At 41.0% G+C, this 14844-nt stretch overlaps 2 protein-coding genes across 3 annotated transcripts in view; one reads left to right on the plus strand and one right to left on the minus strand.

The window, feature by feature from the left end:
- Window positions 1–17: 17 nt before the first annotated feature.
- Window positions 18–4837, plus strand: exorh (extra-ocular rhodopsin). Its single transcript, XM_030137712.1, has 6 exons — window positions 18–102; window positions 739–1123; window positions 1359–1527; window positions 2536–2701; window positions 3615–3854; window positions 3949–4837. Exons 2-6 carry the CDS (start codon window positions 763–765, stop codon window positions 4075–4077), a joined length of 1065 nt encoding a protein of 354 aa, XP_029993572.1. The 5' UTR covers window positions 18–102; window positions 739–762; the 3' UTR covers window positions 4078–4837.
- A 202-nt stretch (window positions 4838–5039) lies between these two features.
- plxnd1 (plexin D1) overlaps window positions 5040–14844 on the minus strand; it is a 67534-nt gene continuing 57729 nt past the window's right edge. The window contains exons 29-36 of one of the 2 annotated variants that reach the window (XM_030139079.1): window positions 14111–14174; window positions 12802–12836; window positions 10897–11001; window positions 10614–10777; window positions 10380–10527; window positions 8380–8520; window positions 7089–7163; window positions 5040–6044 (exon numbers count right to left, since the gene is read on the minus strand). In XM_030139079.1, coding sequence (XP_029994939.1) covers window positions 5928–6044; window positions 7089–7163; window positions 8380–8520; window positions 10380–10527; window positions 10614–10777; window positions 10897–11001; window positions 12802–12836; window positions 14111–14174 — 849 coding nt within the window. In that variant the 3' untranslated portion in view covers window positions 5040–5927. The remainder of the gene's footprint in view (window positions 6045–7088; window positions 7164–8379; window positions 8521–10379; window positions 10528–10613; window positions 10778–10896; window positions 11002–12801; window positions 12837–14110; window positions 14175–14844) is intronic. The other variant, XM_030139080.1, reaches the window with a different exon arrangement.

Raw genomic sequence — 14844 nt, forward strand, 5'->3', positions numbered from 1 at the left:
CATAATGTTATACTGACAACTTGAGTGACTTCTTCACACAATTTAGCATCAAGATTGGTCTCTGTGGGAAAGGAACTGGAGTGAAAGTGCATGCTATGAGCGGTATGCCCCAGTGATTTTGATTACACTTAAGGCTATGAGTTGAGCTCTGCATTATGCAGTTATTAGGGATTAGGCTTTGACAGATGCAAATAAGTTGGATTGCTCCAGAAATTCCATTTGTAGTTTGTCCACTCTGAAGGGTTTAAATCATAGTGAAACTGCATTCCCCTCATGTGCAGCAGTTTGCCTCTTCTACCAAACATTTTAAAGATATATTGCTACACTTCACAGCAATCAATGCAGGGGTATGCATGGCTGTAACCTCTGACCTTGACAATACTTAACATACCGCATAGCTTTTTCTGTTTTCCCTGTAATGCTTTATGTGTGTGTGTGTGTGTGTGTGTGTGTGTGTGTGTGTGTGTGTGTGTGAGGCGGAGTGAGAGAGACTGAGATTGAGTGTCTTAATTCCATCTATGCTAACACTTTACTTCATGCACGGCCCTAATCCGACCTCCCTGTTAAAAGGTGCTGCACCCCCTCTGGGGTCTACATAGCACATCTTACTTACACAGGATCCTTCCCTCCATCTGTCCTCTCTTTTCCATTTCTATTCCAACTGCTTGACAGGATTCTGATAGCTTCTTTTTATTCCGAGAAGAAACAGGCATTTTTTTCCCCCACTCACTGTCATAGGAGGAAAACCAAACAGCAGCAGATATGAACGGCACAGAAGGACCCAATTTTTATGTCCCCATGTCTAACAAGACTGGGTTGGTGCGCAGCCCATTTGAGTACCCTCAGTACTACCTGGCTGAGCCCTGGAAGTACTCTCTCCTGGCTGCATACATGCTATTCCTCATTATCACTGCTTTCCCCATCAACTTCCTCACTCTCTATGTCACTGTCAAACACAAAAAACTGAGGACCCCTCTGAACTATGTGCTGCTCAATCTGGCGGTGGCGGACCTCTTCATGGTCGTCGGGGGCTTCACAGTCACTCTGTACACATCTCTGCATGGATACTTCAGCTTAGGTGTCACAGGCTGCAACATTGAAGGATTCTTTGCCACATTAGGAGGTAAGATCAAGTGATTATTTAATGTGAAATAAAGTGCCACAGTTCTCACCCAAACATGATTTGCTTTAATTTGGATTTTGATTGAACTTTGGACACTATTACTGTTACCTAGTATAAACTATAACATCTTAAAGAGACATTTAGGAAGCAGAAGCACAATCTAAAAGTCAATATTTCATGGGTAAAAGTGTACTTAATGATATTTTATGTGCTTATACTGTGTCTTATGTCATAGGGGAGATTGGTCTGTGGTCTCTTGTGGTTTTGGCTATTGAGCGCTACATTGTGGTTTGTAAACCAATGAGCAACTTCCGCTTTGGGGAGACACATGCCTTGGTTGGCCTGGCGTTTACATGGATCATGGCCCTGACCTGTGCTGCTCCACCTCTGTTTGGATGGTCCCGGTACTGCATGTTGTAATATCTAGACAAAAAGCATACAAACAATGTGTTTCTGAGAATACTACCATTGCTCTCTAAAGTAAACTACCAGTCAAAAGTTTGGACACACCTCATTTAAATGACATGAGATGGACCACAGATGGTCAACAAGTGTTCTGCATCACTGCACTGCAAAAATCAAAATCTTACTTAGTGTATTTTTCTCATTTCTAGTCAAAATATCTCATCACACTTAAAATAAGGCATAATCACCTAAAGAGTAACTTTTTAGTGAGGTATAAGAAATTATTTTTAGACAACAGATCTTGAAAATGTTATTTCAAGAAATTTTACCAAGATAATTTTCACTTGTTCCATTGGCAGATTTTCTTTTCTTTTTTTTTTTTTTTTTTGCTTAATTCAAGATTTTTGTGCTAAATTCAAGCAAAAAAAAAAAAAAATCTGTCAGTGGAACAAGTGAAAATTATCTTGGTAAGATTTGTTGAAATAAGATTTTCAAGATCTGTTGTCTAAAAATAAGTTCTTACACCTCACTGAAAAGTTACTCTTGTGGTGATTGTGTTTTATTTTAAGTGTGATGAGATATTTTGACTAGAAATGAGAAAATTACACTTGGTAAGATTTTAATTTTTGCAGTGTGAGAACTCCTTCAAGACTGTTGGAAAACATTTCAGGTGACTACCTCATGAAGCTCATCGAGAGAATGCCAAGAATGTGCAAAGCAGTGGTCAAAGCAAAGGGTAAAATATAAAACATGTTTTGAGTAATGTCACACTTTTTTTTAACTACATAATTCCATATGTGTTCATTCATGATTTGAATGCCTTCAGTGAGAATCTACAATGTAAATAGTCATGAAAGTAAAGAAAAACTAGGCGTGTCCACATTTTTTACTGGTAGTGTACCTCTGAGATGGTTTCAGTTTCTTGCAGCAGAAGGACTGTGTCAGACACTTGTGTCGTGGAGATTTTAGAGATTCTTACTAGATTATTATTGTGTGCATGGATGCAGGTACATCCCAGAGGGAATGCAGTGTTCCTGTGGGATTGACTACTACACTCCAAAGCCTGAGATCAACAACACCTCATTCGTCATCTATATGTTTATCCTCCATTTTTGTATCCCTCTCTTCATCATTTTCTTCTGCTACAGTCGCCTGCTCTGCACTGTGCGAGCGGTAGGAACACCACTGTCAGATGCAATATTAATAATAGGAATATGATACCTTGTTTATCCCTGTAGACATTTTTTTTTACCTTGCCCCCTTCTGCAGGGAGCATCACAGAGCACAGTCTCTGGAGATGTGAGGGATTTAATGGCTCAAGGACACTTCAGAAGGGCAGATTCTTGCCAACATGGCAGCTTAAACCGAGGTCCTCCAGCTGAAGGGCAGTCTGCCCACTCAATGTGTCATCCTAATGCTCTCATTAATAATGCTGCAGCAACATGGCAATTTATTAGCAGTACAAAAAAAAACAAAAAAAAAAAACAATGCTGACATTCTGTAAGTTTCCTTCCTCCATTCCTTTTATCAGTTGTGTAACCTGTACCTTTCAGTACATTAATTATCTTTTATGTCATATTTACAATTGGAGGATTTCATCAGCAATTATGAAAAATAAGCTGCTTCTGTTAAAAATCAATATAATTTATGAGATGCATCACAATAATTGTTATTAGCCCACTGATTTAAACATATTAGTGAAACATGTTACTCTTCTAGTTTGTTTTTTGTTTTGATTTTAGCTTCCATAAGTAGTTTCAGATAGATTTTTATTTTTGATAAACTATAGTTGTTTTTAGTTGCAGTTTTACTTTTACAGGAATGAGGTTGTGAGGAAAGCTTTTATTTGTAGAAGCTGAAAAAGATGGGATGAAAATGGTAAAATAATTTCCAAAACCACTAATTATGTTTTGCTTTGCATTTTGTTTTTAAAAATTAGTTTTGGTTTTAGCCTCAGTTTTTGCTGACTACAATAACCTTCATGCTTGCAATTTTACCGATGATGGTTTTTCATCTATTTACATTAGGATTTAGATGGATCAGGTTTACAATAAGCCCCCACTAATCTGTATGTGTCTATGCTCAGGCTGCAGCCCTGCAGCAGGAGTCTGAAACCACCCAAAGAGCTGAGAGAGAGGTGACCCGTATGGTCATCGTCATGGTGATCTCCTTCCTGGTGTGTTGGGTACCCTATGCCAGCGTGGCTTGGTACATCTTTGCCAATCAGGGAACAGAGTTTGGACCAGTGTTCATGACTGCACCGGCCTTCTTTGCCAAGAGCGCTGCTCTGTATAACCCAGTCATATACATCCTCCTAAACAAACAGGTACGTAAACTAAACAGTCCTGTCTGACTTTGTTGTGATTAAGAAGCTAAACTGTAATCTGTGTTTTGATCCACTCCTTCTCTGTGACCTTCAGTTTAGAAACTGTATGATAACCACTGTGTGCTGTGGAAAGAATCCATTTGGAGATGATGAGGCTGCAGGTGCTGCCGTTTCTAAAACCCAGACTTCATCGGTCTCCTCGAGCCAGGTGTCCCCTGCTTGACCTGTGCACCCTCCTTTCGATGTCCCATCTGTCTCTGTACACATAGGGACCAACCACCGCCAAGCAGCACTACGTTCTATTGGCCAATCCTCTTGACTTACCTCTCCATGTGTCTTCACTGCAGCGGCAGAACCGCACCTTCTGTGGGACATACTCAAAAGCCAGCATGTGTACTTTCAACCCATTTAATCATGGAAAGTGTTCAGCTGGCCTCAGAGAGTTTAACCCAGCATCATGGGGGTATTGTCCTGGTGACGATCCAACTGAACACCTTCCAAGTTCCCCACTACTCAGAAAAAGACATCATAGGTGAAAGCATAATTCAACTGACCACACTCTATGGTTTCGTCCTCTTCTTCAAGTAATTGTTGCAGCTATTTATCCCCTAATGCGCTTCATTCTTGTAGTTTTACAACTGTTTTGGTAAAATTCATTTTCATTTTGTCTTTGTTAAGTTTCATAGTCAGTGTAATGGCCTCTTCACCGGTCTCTCTGTCTTACCTCTTGGCTTTATGGTGGCAAAGCTGAGGTGGTAGTTAAGAATGAGTGTAAACAGATGGACCTGAAAAGAGCCTCGGCAAGGAGACGGCGCCTCCTGCAACAGACTGGATGTGTGTGTGGTGGATGTTTATGTGTTTGTATGGATGTCAGAAAGTCTGTGTGTGTATTAAAGAGATAAGAGGATATTATTTTGTTCTTTGTGTAAAAGGCTAGGGTCTTGTGGAAGCTGTTTCTGTGTCCTGCAATAAAAACAAAGCTAAATGTCTGCATGGCTTTTCCTTTTCTGGCTTTTAACATTTACAAGGCATTTTGAGAAGTTCCAGATGCTTTTCTCGAGGCTTTTGGGTGGCAGGCCAGTTCCTAATGGTTTTCAAATGCAGTTAAAAATTGCTATGCCGTAATGCATTTAGAAATGAAGCACATTGTTATCTATCACAATAACATTGTCATACATAGGCATATTAAAATCCTAAATACTGTAATTTATTTCACAAACTCTGACAAGTCATTTGGCATCACAAATACAGTCATCTTCTCCTCTGATTATATTGAGTCACATTTTTTCCATAAATGTATATTTCCCTCTTTAAATTTGCTCAGAGTCCAACATAATATTCATTTGTTTACAAGCACACTATAATCAACACTTCTATACTGATGCAGCTCTTCCCACTGAACTACATTACATCTGATTTATAAGTTTCAGTCGTTTCGCGGGTATTACCCACAGACAATGATTACTATTCCTTTCTTCTCTCCTCCGCAACCCATCATCAACCTGCAAAGCACATTGGGATGTATTGTTTAAAGCACCGATAAGAATGAGTCACTCGTATTCTTCATCAATCACACCTGAGAACATTGCAGGTTTTAGGTGATGGGAGGAGTTTATCAAGGTCCCTCCTATTCATTCTGATAGACAGGCCACTTGAAAGCATTATAACACATCTATAAATATTGCTATGGACATTATATTACAGTACAGTGCATCATTGGCTCATTCCCTTAAGAGGGGTTCAGTGCGTTAAGATTGCCACCAGGGCTTTAGGTCCCAGTAACTGTACAGACATCCAGAAAAAGCCTCATCTCCAAGCTCCTACAAGATTTGGGAAAAATACCAGGCATTCCCAGGTGAGAGCGCGAAGTGCAGAACACCTCGCTAATGGATGATGCTTGTGAGGCAGGTTTCAGTCCTTCGCGCCAACACTTTTCACACTATTAAAGTCTGTGACACTTATGAAGGCTAATTCCTTAGTGGCCAACATTCCCAAGTATCTGCCCGGATAGGGGAACGTCAGCTGGCAGCAGGAGCAGCAGGAGATGGCTAGTAGAAAAAGACACTGGCAGGTTCAGGCTTCGCTGCAGCACTCGTAGATGTTGTCTTCCACAAGGGCAATGACCTGCTCGAACTTGTGGTGCAGTTGAGTGCGACGTGCAGTGGGGTTAGACTCCAAAGCGTTTACCACCTGACCGAGTGAGATAGAAAAGAAAACACAACAAAGATTACTTTTAGTGGCTGTCAAGCGTTCATGCATCTAGGAGAGGGAGAAAATCAGCCACCTGCCCGGACATAGAAAACTGGAGGGTAAAAAGTGCTTCAGCCTCTACTTCTGCCTTCATGCATGCCTCCATATCACAAAAGCCGTTGCTCTTCACATATTTACAAAACCCACATCTGCTCTGTTTTTCATGCCCAATAGTTGTCACCGTGTCAGTGGGATTTACGGGCTCTTAGCAGCAGTGTGCTACCAGGCAGAGCGAACTGAGCTGGGGCGAGAGAATAGGCAATCAGAGGCCATTCACAGAGCTCTGTGAATCAGAGCCTAAGCCCCTGGCCCACGTCAGTACAGTAGCATGACAGAGGAAAGCAGCTAAATGGTATTATCATGAGGGTGCTCCATTAAGGCACAGTCACCACTGACTAAGCCTCTCCGGAGAATAGTCACAGTAGTGAGGAGACATGGGGGAGTACAGCAGGAGCTGAGCAGGGATAGTTCAAAGCAAAGACACAGCTATAAAGCAGCAACATGACAGCACCATTAAGCAGATGGGGATGGTGGATAAAGGGCTGGAAGGCGGCGGTAAGAGGAGACAGTAAACAGCATGTTGCTTATTTGAAGCGATAGGTGCAGAACAGTCCATGTGGGCTGAAGGGGAGGGGTGGACGTGTGGAGCTACTGCCGGGAATGCTGTTGACATGTTTGGAGTTCACTTGAGAAAACAGTTAGTGAAAGAAAATAATTATTTAGAGAAGATATGTCAGGTTGGTTTTGACAGCTGCTTGAGTGACAGGTTGTGAGACGGTTTGCAGGGAGTCAGATCTCTCAGCATGCAGACGATCTGCGCTGATGCGTCACGCTCTGATACCCATCTGTGAAACTTAATACAGCAAGGGGTATTGGCTCCTGAAAAAGGCCAGTTTAAACATGGCTAACATACTGTATCTAATCTAAATCAAAGTTCAGAGAGGCACAGAAGAAAGACAATGAAATAAGATTCCTTGGGCTTACCTGGTTTCTGTATCTCTTGGCATATTTGTAGATTTCTGTCAAGGCCAGGTTGGTGTTGAATTCATTTCTGTATTTCTGCGGGATGGGAAAGTAAGAAATCAAAGTCAAATTTACAGTAATGTCAAACTTGCATGTAATTACAAGCTTCTGTTGTGGCTGAAAGCTGTATATTTTAAGATACATATTAAGTATGTGCATAAAAACCCAACTAGTGACAAAAGTTGAGAACTTTCAAAAGCCATAAACTCCCTGCGCAGCACATTGTGGCTTCCATCTATAGTCACGGAAAAAATTATTAGACCATCAAAAGTCATCAAAAACAATGGTTATGCAATCAAGTATTAACTCCTGTGTGTATCATGTGACAAATGTATGGATTTTGATACTAATTTTTAGATACTTTGATAATAGTTTGTTAATGTAAATGCAGCTGATGACAATGAAATATGACAAAATAGATTAGATTTAATCTTGGTTACAAAATAAATTTAGAATTTACATTTATTTATGTCATATTATCTTTTCTATTTTTATCTGTCATATCAACAGTACACCTTTGTATCATAATTGCAGTTGCGGAAAAAATTATTAGATTATTAAATTATTATTTTCACGTTTTTGAGTTTATTCATTGATTATAATGATCATGTTCAGCATGAAGTTTTGGTATTGACTTTCAGCAAAGCATAAATGTAAAGCACATTAAAAAGATGTATGTAGGAAAAGTGCAGGAAAAGAGCAAAAGGTCAAACAGGACTGTGACGCTCACTGTCATTTATGTCAAATATGTTATTTCAGGTGATTTTTGCACACAAATAAAATGGGTAGGACCTTATAAATTTATACTTCTTCCTACACGGTTCATACATACAGTCATGGAAAAAATTATTAGACCATCCAAAGTCATCAAAAACAATGGTTATGCAATCAAGTACTAACTCCTGTGAGTATCATGTGACTAAAACAGACAGAAAAGAAAACATGGAATGCCTAAAACCACTGTTTTTGTCAGTACAATGCCATAGATATTGATATAAGAACTGAAGTGATTTTGGTTATTATCAAGAAAACATGGAAAATGGATAGATATCAGCTCTGAAATTAAACTATTATGAGCTATTTTTGTTATCATTATATTTATCCAAACAAATGTACCTTTAGTTGTACCAGGCATTAAAATGAACAAGAAATTGAAGAGAAAAAGGGGTGGTCTAATAATTTTTTCCACGACTCTATGTTAAACTGCATTGTTACTATTAAATATAGTAAAATTCACATTCTGTTCACTCACTCTTGACTCCTCAGCCAGGTGGGCATTCATCTCCTGCTCACTAAGAGGTGCCATTTCTTGTATCTGCTGGTAATAGCATTGAACTCTCTTTTTATACTCAGGGATCTCCTTTGCATACAGCAGCTTGTTGGTAGGCGAGTCCTGAAAAAAAAAGAAAAAGAAAAAAAACACACACATATTAGGCAACTTTAACCTCTGATAAAGTGCTCCGTGGGGGTGGAAAGTTAAAACCCAATTAATCATTTGGCTCTGCACCTCTTGTATTGGACAAATTCAGTCCTTGAGGTAAGAATTAAGTAAATTATTGTGTAGTCTGCAGTCAGCCAGAAATGTCTTAATAAGGGGCTGTTAAAGAAAGTGAATATTATTTGTTGATGGTCCTATTTCAAATAGTTTGAGCTGAAACAATAGAGGGAGGGAACAGTTTCCTTTCTCCACAATTCTCTACAATAGGAAACAAAAAAAAGAGTAAGAGCCAGAAAGAGAACATTCCAGTCCAAACAATCCTCCCTCATACCTCGGCCGCACTCTCCACAGTCACTTCAAGCTCTCACACTGGCGCTTATTCAAGCAGAAAGAAAAGTAGAGGGGCTAAGAGGTTGTGGGCATATTCAGGTTTTAGTGGTGACTACTGTTGCGAGCGAGTATGTGGGTCTTTGTGTGCGAGAGAAAAAGTAGGACAGGGAAAAAGAGACGGGCAGCCTTAGCTTTCAGCATCAGTGAATGTGCTTACAGCGCACGTAAATATTTCTGTGTGTCATGAGTTATTTGTGTCACCTAATGTGTGTTTTGTTGTGTGTCTGTTTGTGTGTGTTCTCAGTGCTAAGGGAGTAAAATGCCGTGGCCACAGTCCCTCCTCCTTCTGATAGGGAACCCTGTGCCTTCCTGTTCACAAGGTCACTTCCTGCTGCTCACCCATCTGCCCGGTAACCCCCATGTGACCCCACAGGCCTCTGTGTGTGTGTGCATCCCGCCAGATAAGAGAGTTTCCGTGGAAACAGCAAGCGTCGGTCTGTTTCCTACCTCTCTCTCTCACCCCTGCTGTGCTCTTGCTAATCCAGACCCCGTACCCTTCACTGCCCTATCCTGCGGCCATCGCACACACACTGATACATATGCACAAACAAGCAAAAACAACACTTGAGGCAATAGAGGAGGTTTGTCGCATCAGTCTCCTTGACCTACGGAAGAAAATACAGCCAAATCCTTGAACCTTGTGACTCCACAGAACATGCACGGCCTGATGTGAGATGGTAATTTACTTATATGTATTCTCATAGATCTGTTATTTGTCTGTGTAAATGAATATTGCTGCTGAGTGAGTACAGAATATCTTTGGCTCAGAAATGAAGTATATAAATCAGACTGTTTCTCGCTGAAAGAGGAGCATTATTTGATGAGTCCTCTGCTCCCTCCAGGGAGGAAGCCAGTCAGAGAGACAGGAAGCAGAGCGTGCTCAGGGTCACGGTGTCTGAGGAATGAGACGGATTTGTGAGCAGTGAGGACATTGACATGCAAGCGCACACACAGACAGACCGACAGAAAGACAGACGTACAGCTCAGCACACACACACACACACATATGCACAAAACGATTCCTAGTGCTCATGACCTTGAATCAGTCTACTGGGCTGAAATAACATAAGGAGAGGTAGATGGAGTTGACAGTCTGAAGGCTTCAGGATGAGGGTTCACAGGGGGACTCATGAGGTTTGGACAGACAGACACACAGACAGACAGACATATACATACACACATACATATACACACACATATACAGACAGACAGACAGACAGACAGACAGACACATACATTCATACATACATACACACACATGCATACACACATACATACATACATTCACACATACATACATACATACATACATACATACATATATATACATACACACATTTGTACACACACACATACATACATTCACACACACACACACACACATACATACATACACACATACATACATATACTTATAGTCTCACCTTGCCAAGCTGCAGGTCAGAAATAGAGCAGGCATCGATGAAAGCTTGGGCGATGACAGACAGACACGCGTCCATGTGATCCGTCTTGTCAATGTCAAACACAAACTGAGGATTCTTCAGGATGTTCACCCAGAAGCGCAGAGGTAAACTATAAAGTTAAGTAAAATATAGGTTGGAAGTCTTTCACCTGCACAGCGAAGTAACCGGAGATCATAAATGTTTCTTTGTCTATACCTGTTGGTTTTCCAGATGTGCAGGGTGTCTGGGTCTGTGATCCCCCGTTTGTCTGCCTGCTCCTCCAGGAAGTCAAAGAAGTATTTGACAGCTAGAGGTGGGCGGTCCGGTGGGATGCTGAGGATGGCCTGAAAGAGGTCATCCAAGAACTTCTGAAGAGTTCCCTGTGGAGGAAAAGAAAAAAGGGCGGTTCATACATACACAGACAGAGATGTGGAGCTCCAGATGGTATGTCTCAGAAGCAATGTTACAGCTCAAGTCAGACTGTGGTCTATGTGGTCACCTTGGTAGACAGCAGGCGCGTCAGATAGATTTCAGGCAGGACTTTTTTGCGGTGGCTCTGCCTGTGCGACTTCCTGGTCTCCATTAGCTCATCATGAGGTAGGACCTGAAATGGGAGAGGTCAACATACAGCACACAGGTTAAAGAAACCAAACCAGGCTTGAGTAATTAAATAAAGGCTTGGAAACACTACATTACAGCTTAGCAGGTTAGTGGTAACATTTCAACAGTGGGGAAATAGTTCAATAATAGAGGTAAAAATTGAAGCTGTGGTGCTCGATAGCCTCAGGGGGAAAATGGTCCATAATTGGCTTTCAGTATATTGTAATCCAAGTGGTGTGAAAGGACATGACACTTCTACATCGACTCTTGGCCTGTGTTTTCATGCTGTTGAAAATTCACCTCCTGACTCTGGCTAATCACAGGTGCTTTCAGATAGATGGGAGGGTCAAAAATGTGATTGGCAGCTGTAATTACCAATCACTGATTAGATCTGGATGTAATTCTGCTGCTCTACTCTGTGTCTGGACATGGACATTCAGAAAGGCACTGGTTCATCTGTTTCTGTAATGTATTTAGTCTTTTGATTTGGAGATAGCTGCAGAAGGAAGGGATGTATTATTATTTTTTGTTTATGTTTTTTTCCCTTTTGATTTTGGCTCTTGCAAATTTACATACCAGTATGTAATTACTGAAGTACTAATCAGGTAAATGCTGGGGGCAATTGGTGTATCTGGATAATATTAGTCTGAAATTTATATAACTGAGTACAAAAAACAAATGATGATAATGATCAGCTGATGATGAGATGATACAATCAAATAAATAAAATTAAAAACAAGTGAGAAGTACCAGTACTAAATAAATTAAATATACAACAGACGTAAGTTAGACGTGGGGAAGTAAACAAACAAAACTATTTAATGAAAGTTGATCCATATTTTGGTGACAAACTGGCAAACTGTCATATGGTGACATAGGGTATTAATGGTGATTTTTCTTTATAGCGTCATATTTTCAAAATGTCACTCTTAGAAGTCACTATAACGTAAGAAATTATTTTCCAAACATTCCATTCTGTTTTGTGGTAATCAAATAATCAAATAATTGTATAAATTAGATGCTGAATGTCATGTTACTTGCAAAAGCTTTGGTCATTTTTGCATAATAATCATGATTTTCTGTTTTAAGTGTTTACGTCTACAAGATTTTGCACAATAAAATTGATAAAATATCATTATCTGCTGTTAATACCAAACTACTACTCATGACTTTGGTATTTATACTGTCTTGTTTAATTATCATCTCCTTACTATCAAAGTATAACCCTGTTATCACCAGTCTGCTCTTGAATACTCCACTGTCTCTGCGGTCAAACATTTCCTGTTGGGAAATTTTCTATTGTGCATCAAACACATGATCCAGACACCACAACATGATATTTTGAAACCCATTTGAGGAAGTAACTGGAGTTGGAATTTCTTAAGATTTCCTCTAGTTGCTCAGTAGGTTATCATGTGTCTGATTAGCTCATGCAGGTCTAAACAGAGGTAAGGATAAGAAAAATATTCAAATTCTACGTACTTGTCAGAAAAGACTACAAAACTGTCCTGTAAAACTAACTATTCACCCGGCAAATTGTGTTCCAAAGAACTCATTATTCTAAAGTCAAAGGGCCCATATCTTGGCTGACGTTTATAAAAGAGCTTAAGCAGCATTAGTGCTGTCATGTCCTCTCAGCAGCTTTCCTTTTCACCTCCATTCACCCTCATTCTCTCTGTTGTCAGCCTTGCTCCTGGTTGACTAGCACTGGCACGCACAGGAAAAGCTCTGGTAATAAACTCTGAGCACTTATAGAAACATTCTGATTACATATAACGATACTTGTAGCACTGGGGACACTCACCAAGTGCACATACTTCTCCGTGTCCAGATCTTTGACTGTGGAGAAAGGGACAAAAATATATAGAGAGAGCATGAAACAATGTGTAATCAGCAAGGTGGAGAACTGAGAGAACGAGAGGAGACAGGAGGAGGGAGACAGAGGAGTGTGACAGATAGGAGGGAGAAAAAAACAAGAGGGAGATTGACAGGAGAGCAGGGGAGATAGAGTACATGCGAGAGAGAAAGTGATTAAGGTGGACTGTAGGCTGGGAGGGGAGGGGAGCTGTCTGGGAGAATGAAAGAGAAAGATTACGAGTGAAAAGAGAGAGAAGAGAGAGAGAGATTAGGAGAGACAGACACACAGAGACTGTGATTGGTTCTGGAGCCAGTGTAATGAGATGGTAATGCACGGCCAATGTTAGTAAAGAGCATTAAACCTTCCTGGTTTACATATGATTCTAAACACAAACACACATGCTCATACACATGCATGAACACATAAATACACAGATGCATGTCTAAACATAAGCACATATGCGGACACAAAAGGCAAACAAATTATTGTACACACACACACACATACACCAGTTAAAACAAAGCCAGGCATTTCCACACAAACTGTACGGTGAGTGTGTTCTCATTACAGCCTCCTCTGCCAGAGATGCTCCTGCCCAGCGGGCCCCAGTCCAGACCCTCAACACTGATCACAGGCAGGCAGGACAGTGTTTTATATTAGCCAGGGAGCACTACAGGCTCATAACACCCCCTTGATGCTTTGAAGCCTGAGCCAGGTTTGGTCCATAAGCCTATTTTTGGCACAATATGAATGAGAGGAATGGCTTTGATGGACAGAGCCTGAGCAGAAGTGAGCTCTGGTCTGGTACTGATTATGTAAGGTACGACCAATGGACAAGCCCATTAAAGGCTGTATGTAAACTCATCTGTCAACAAGCGCAGTCCTTATTATATTCAGAGTTGGGGCTGGACACTGGGCCAAGTTAGGATGCATTTTTTTTTCCCACGAGCTGACATATACTAATGGAATACATCGATAACACAAAAAAGAGCCCTGAATGAGACTGCAGCTCCTGTGTGAAGCAGACGGGTACGTGTGGTGATTTATTAGCTGTGAGTGCGTTTAGATGTCCGGTGTGTCTTAGGGGACGGGAGGGTGTGTGGTTTCATGTGTGTTTACATGAGCGTATCGTGTTCTCTTGATGAACAGACCATGTGCGGCTCCCGGTGATGGAGTGAGCGCTTTTGTTTATCTAAGAGTGGATGAGTGTGTGTGACAAAGTGACGAGGAGTGGGTGTGTTTGAAGGTGACGTACCTCTCCCCAGGGTGTTCTCTTTCTTGTCTTTCATGCTCATGGCTAGTGATGCCCCCTCTGGGATCTGTGAAGGCAGGGAAGAAAACACAGAGGGAGTGGGAAGAGAGAGAGGAAAGGAAAGAAGGGAGAGGACAGAGGTTAAGAGGTCAAGGGTGAGCTGGGGTGCACCACAACAGCGTCATTAAACATGCCCTCAAGGGGGGGTGTGGTGATGAGAGGTGTACATGTTTGTGTGGAGCTGTATGTTGGTCTTGTGTGCATTTAGAGTGATGGCAGAGTCTGCGGGAGACTGGCTTGGCTCATTAAAGTCAACCCGTGGTGAAATGGATTGAACAGTCTCGTCAGTGAACCCAGACTGTTAGTACACGCTGCAGCTCACTGCTTTCACAGCTCTGTCCCAGTGGCTCAGCAAAAACTAAACAGAACACTTAACAAGTACAGGTAACAGGTCAAAGGTCGAGGGTCACCAAACGTCTGTTTACTTATGCGTAAATGAATGTGGACATAAGCAAACACACATACATCTGAAGACATTTTTAATGGAATGCCATTGCGTTTTTTGTTTGTCCCTGGTTATTTTTTCGCCGTTAGTGACGTTAGTGTTTAAAATAATAACACTTTAAGGGTCATATGTACAGTGCATTTCCTTGCAGTGGTGTAGAGAAATTAAATAGTGCGAAATATTTTAATTGATGAAATACATGTATGCACTGTATATTTACCTAATTTTAATA

This window comes from Sphaeramia orbicularis, chromosome 7 (assembly GCF_902148855.1).
Source record: "Sphaeramia orbicularis chromosome 7, fSphaOr1.1, whole genome shotgun sequence".
In the NCBI taxonomy this organism is placed as follows: Eukaryota; Metazoa; Chordata; class Actinopteri; order Kurtiformes; family Apogonidae; genus Sphaeramia; species Sphaeramia orbicularis.

Excerpts from the sequence above, each read along its gene's own strand:
- exorh (XM_030137712.1), top strand. The coding sequence starts at position 763 with ATGAACGGCACAGAAGGACCCAATTTTTATGTCCCCATGTCTAACAAG. Across the intron at positions 1,124-1,358 it reads ATTCTTTGCCACATTAGGAG|GGGAGATTGGTCTGTGGTCT; the intron begins GTAAGATCAAGT and ends CTTATGTCATAG. Across the intron at positions 2,702-3,614 it reads TGCTCTGCACTGTGCGAGCG|GCTGCAGCCCTGCAGCAGGA; the intron begins GTAGGAACACCA and ends GTCTATGCTCAG.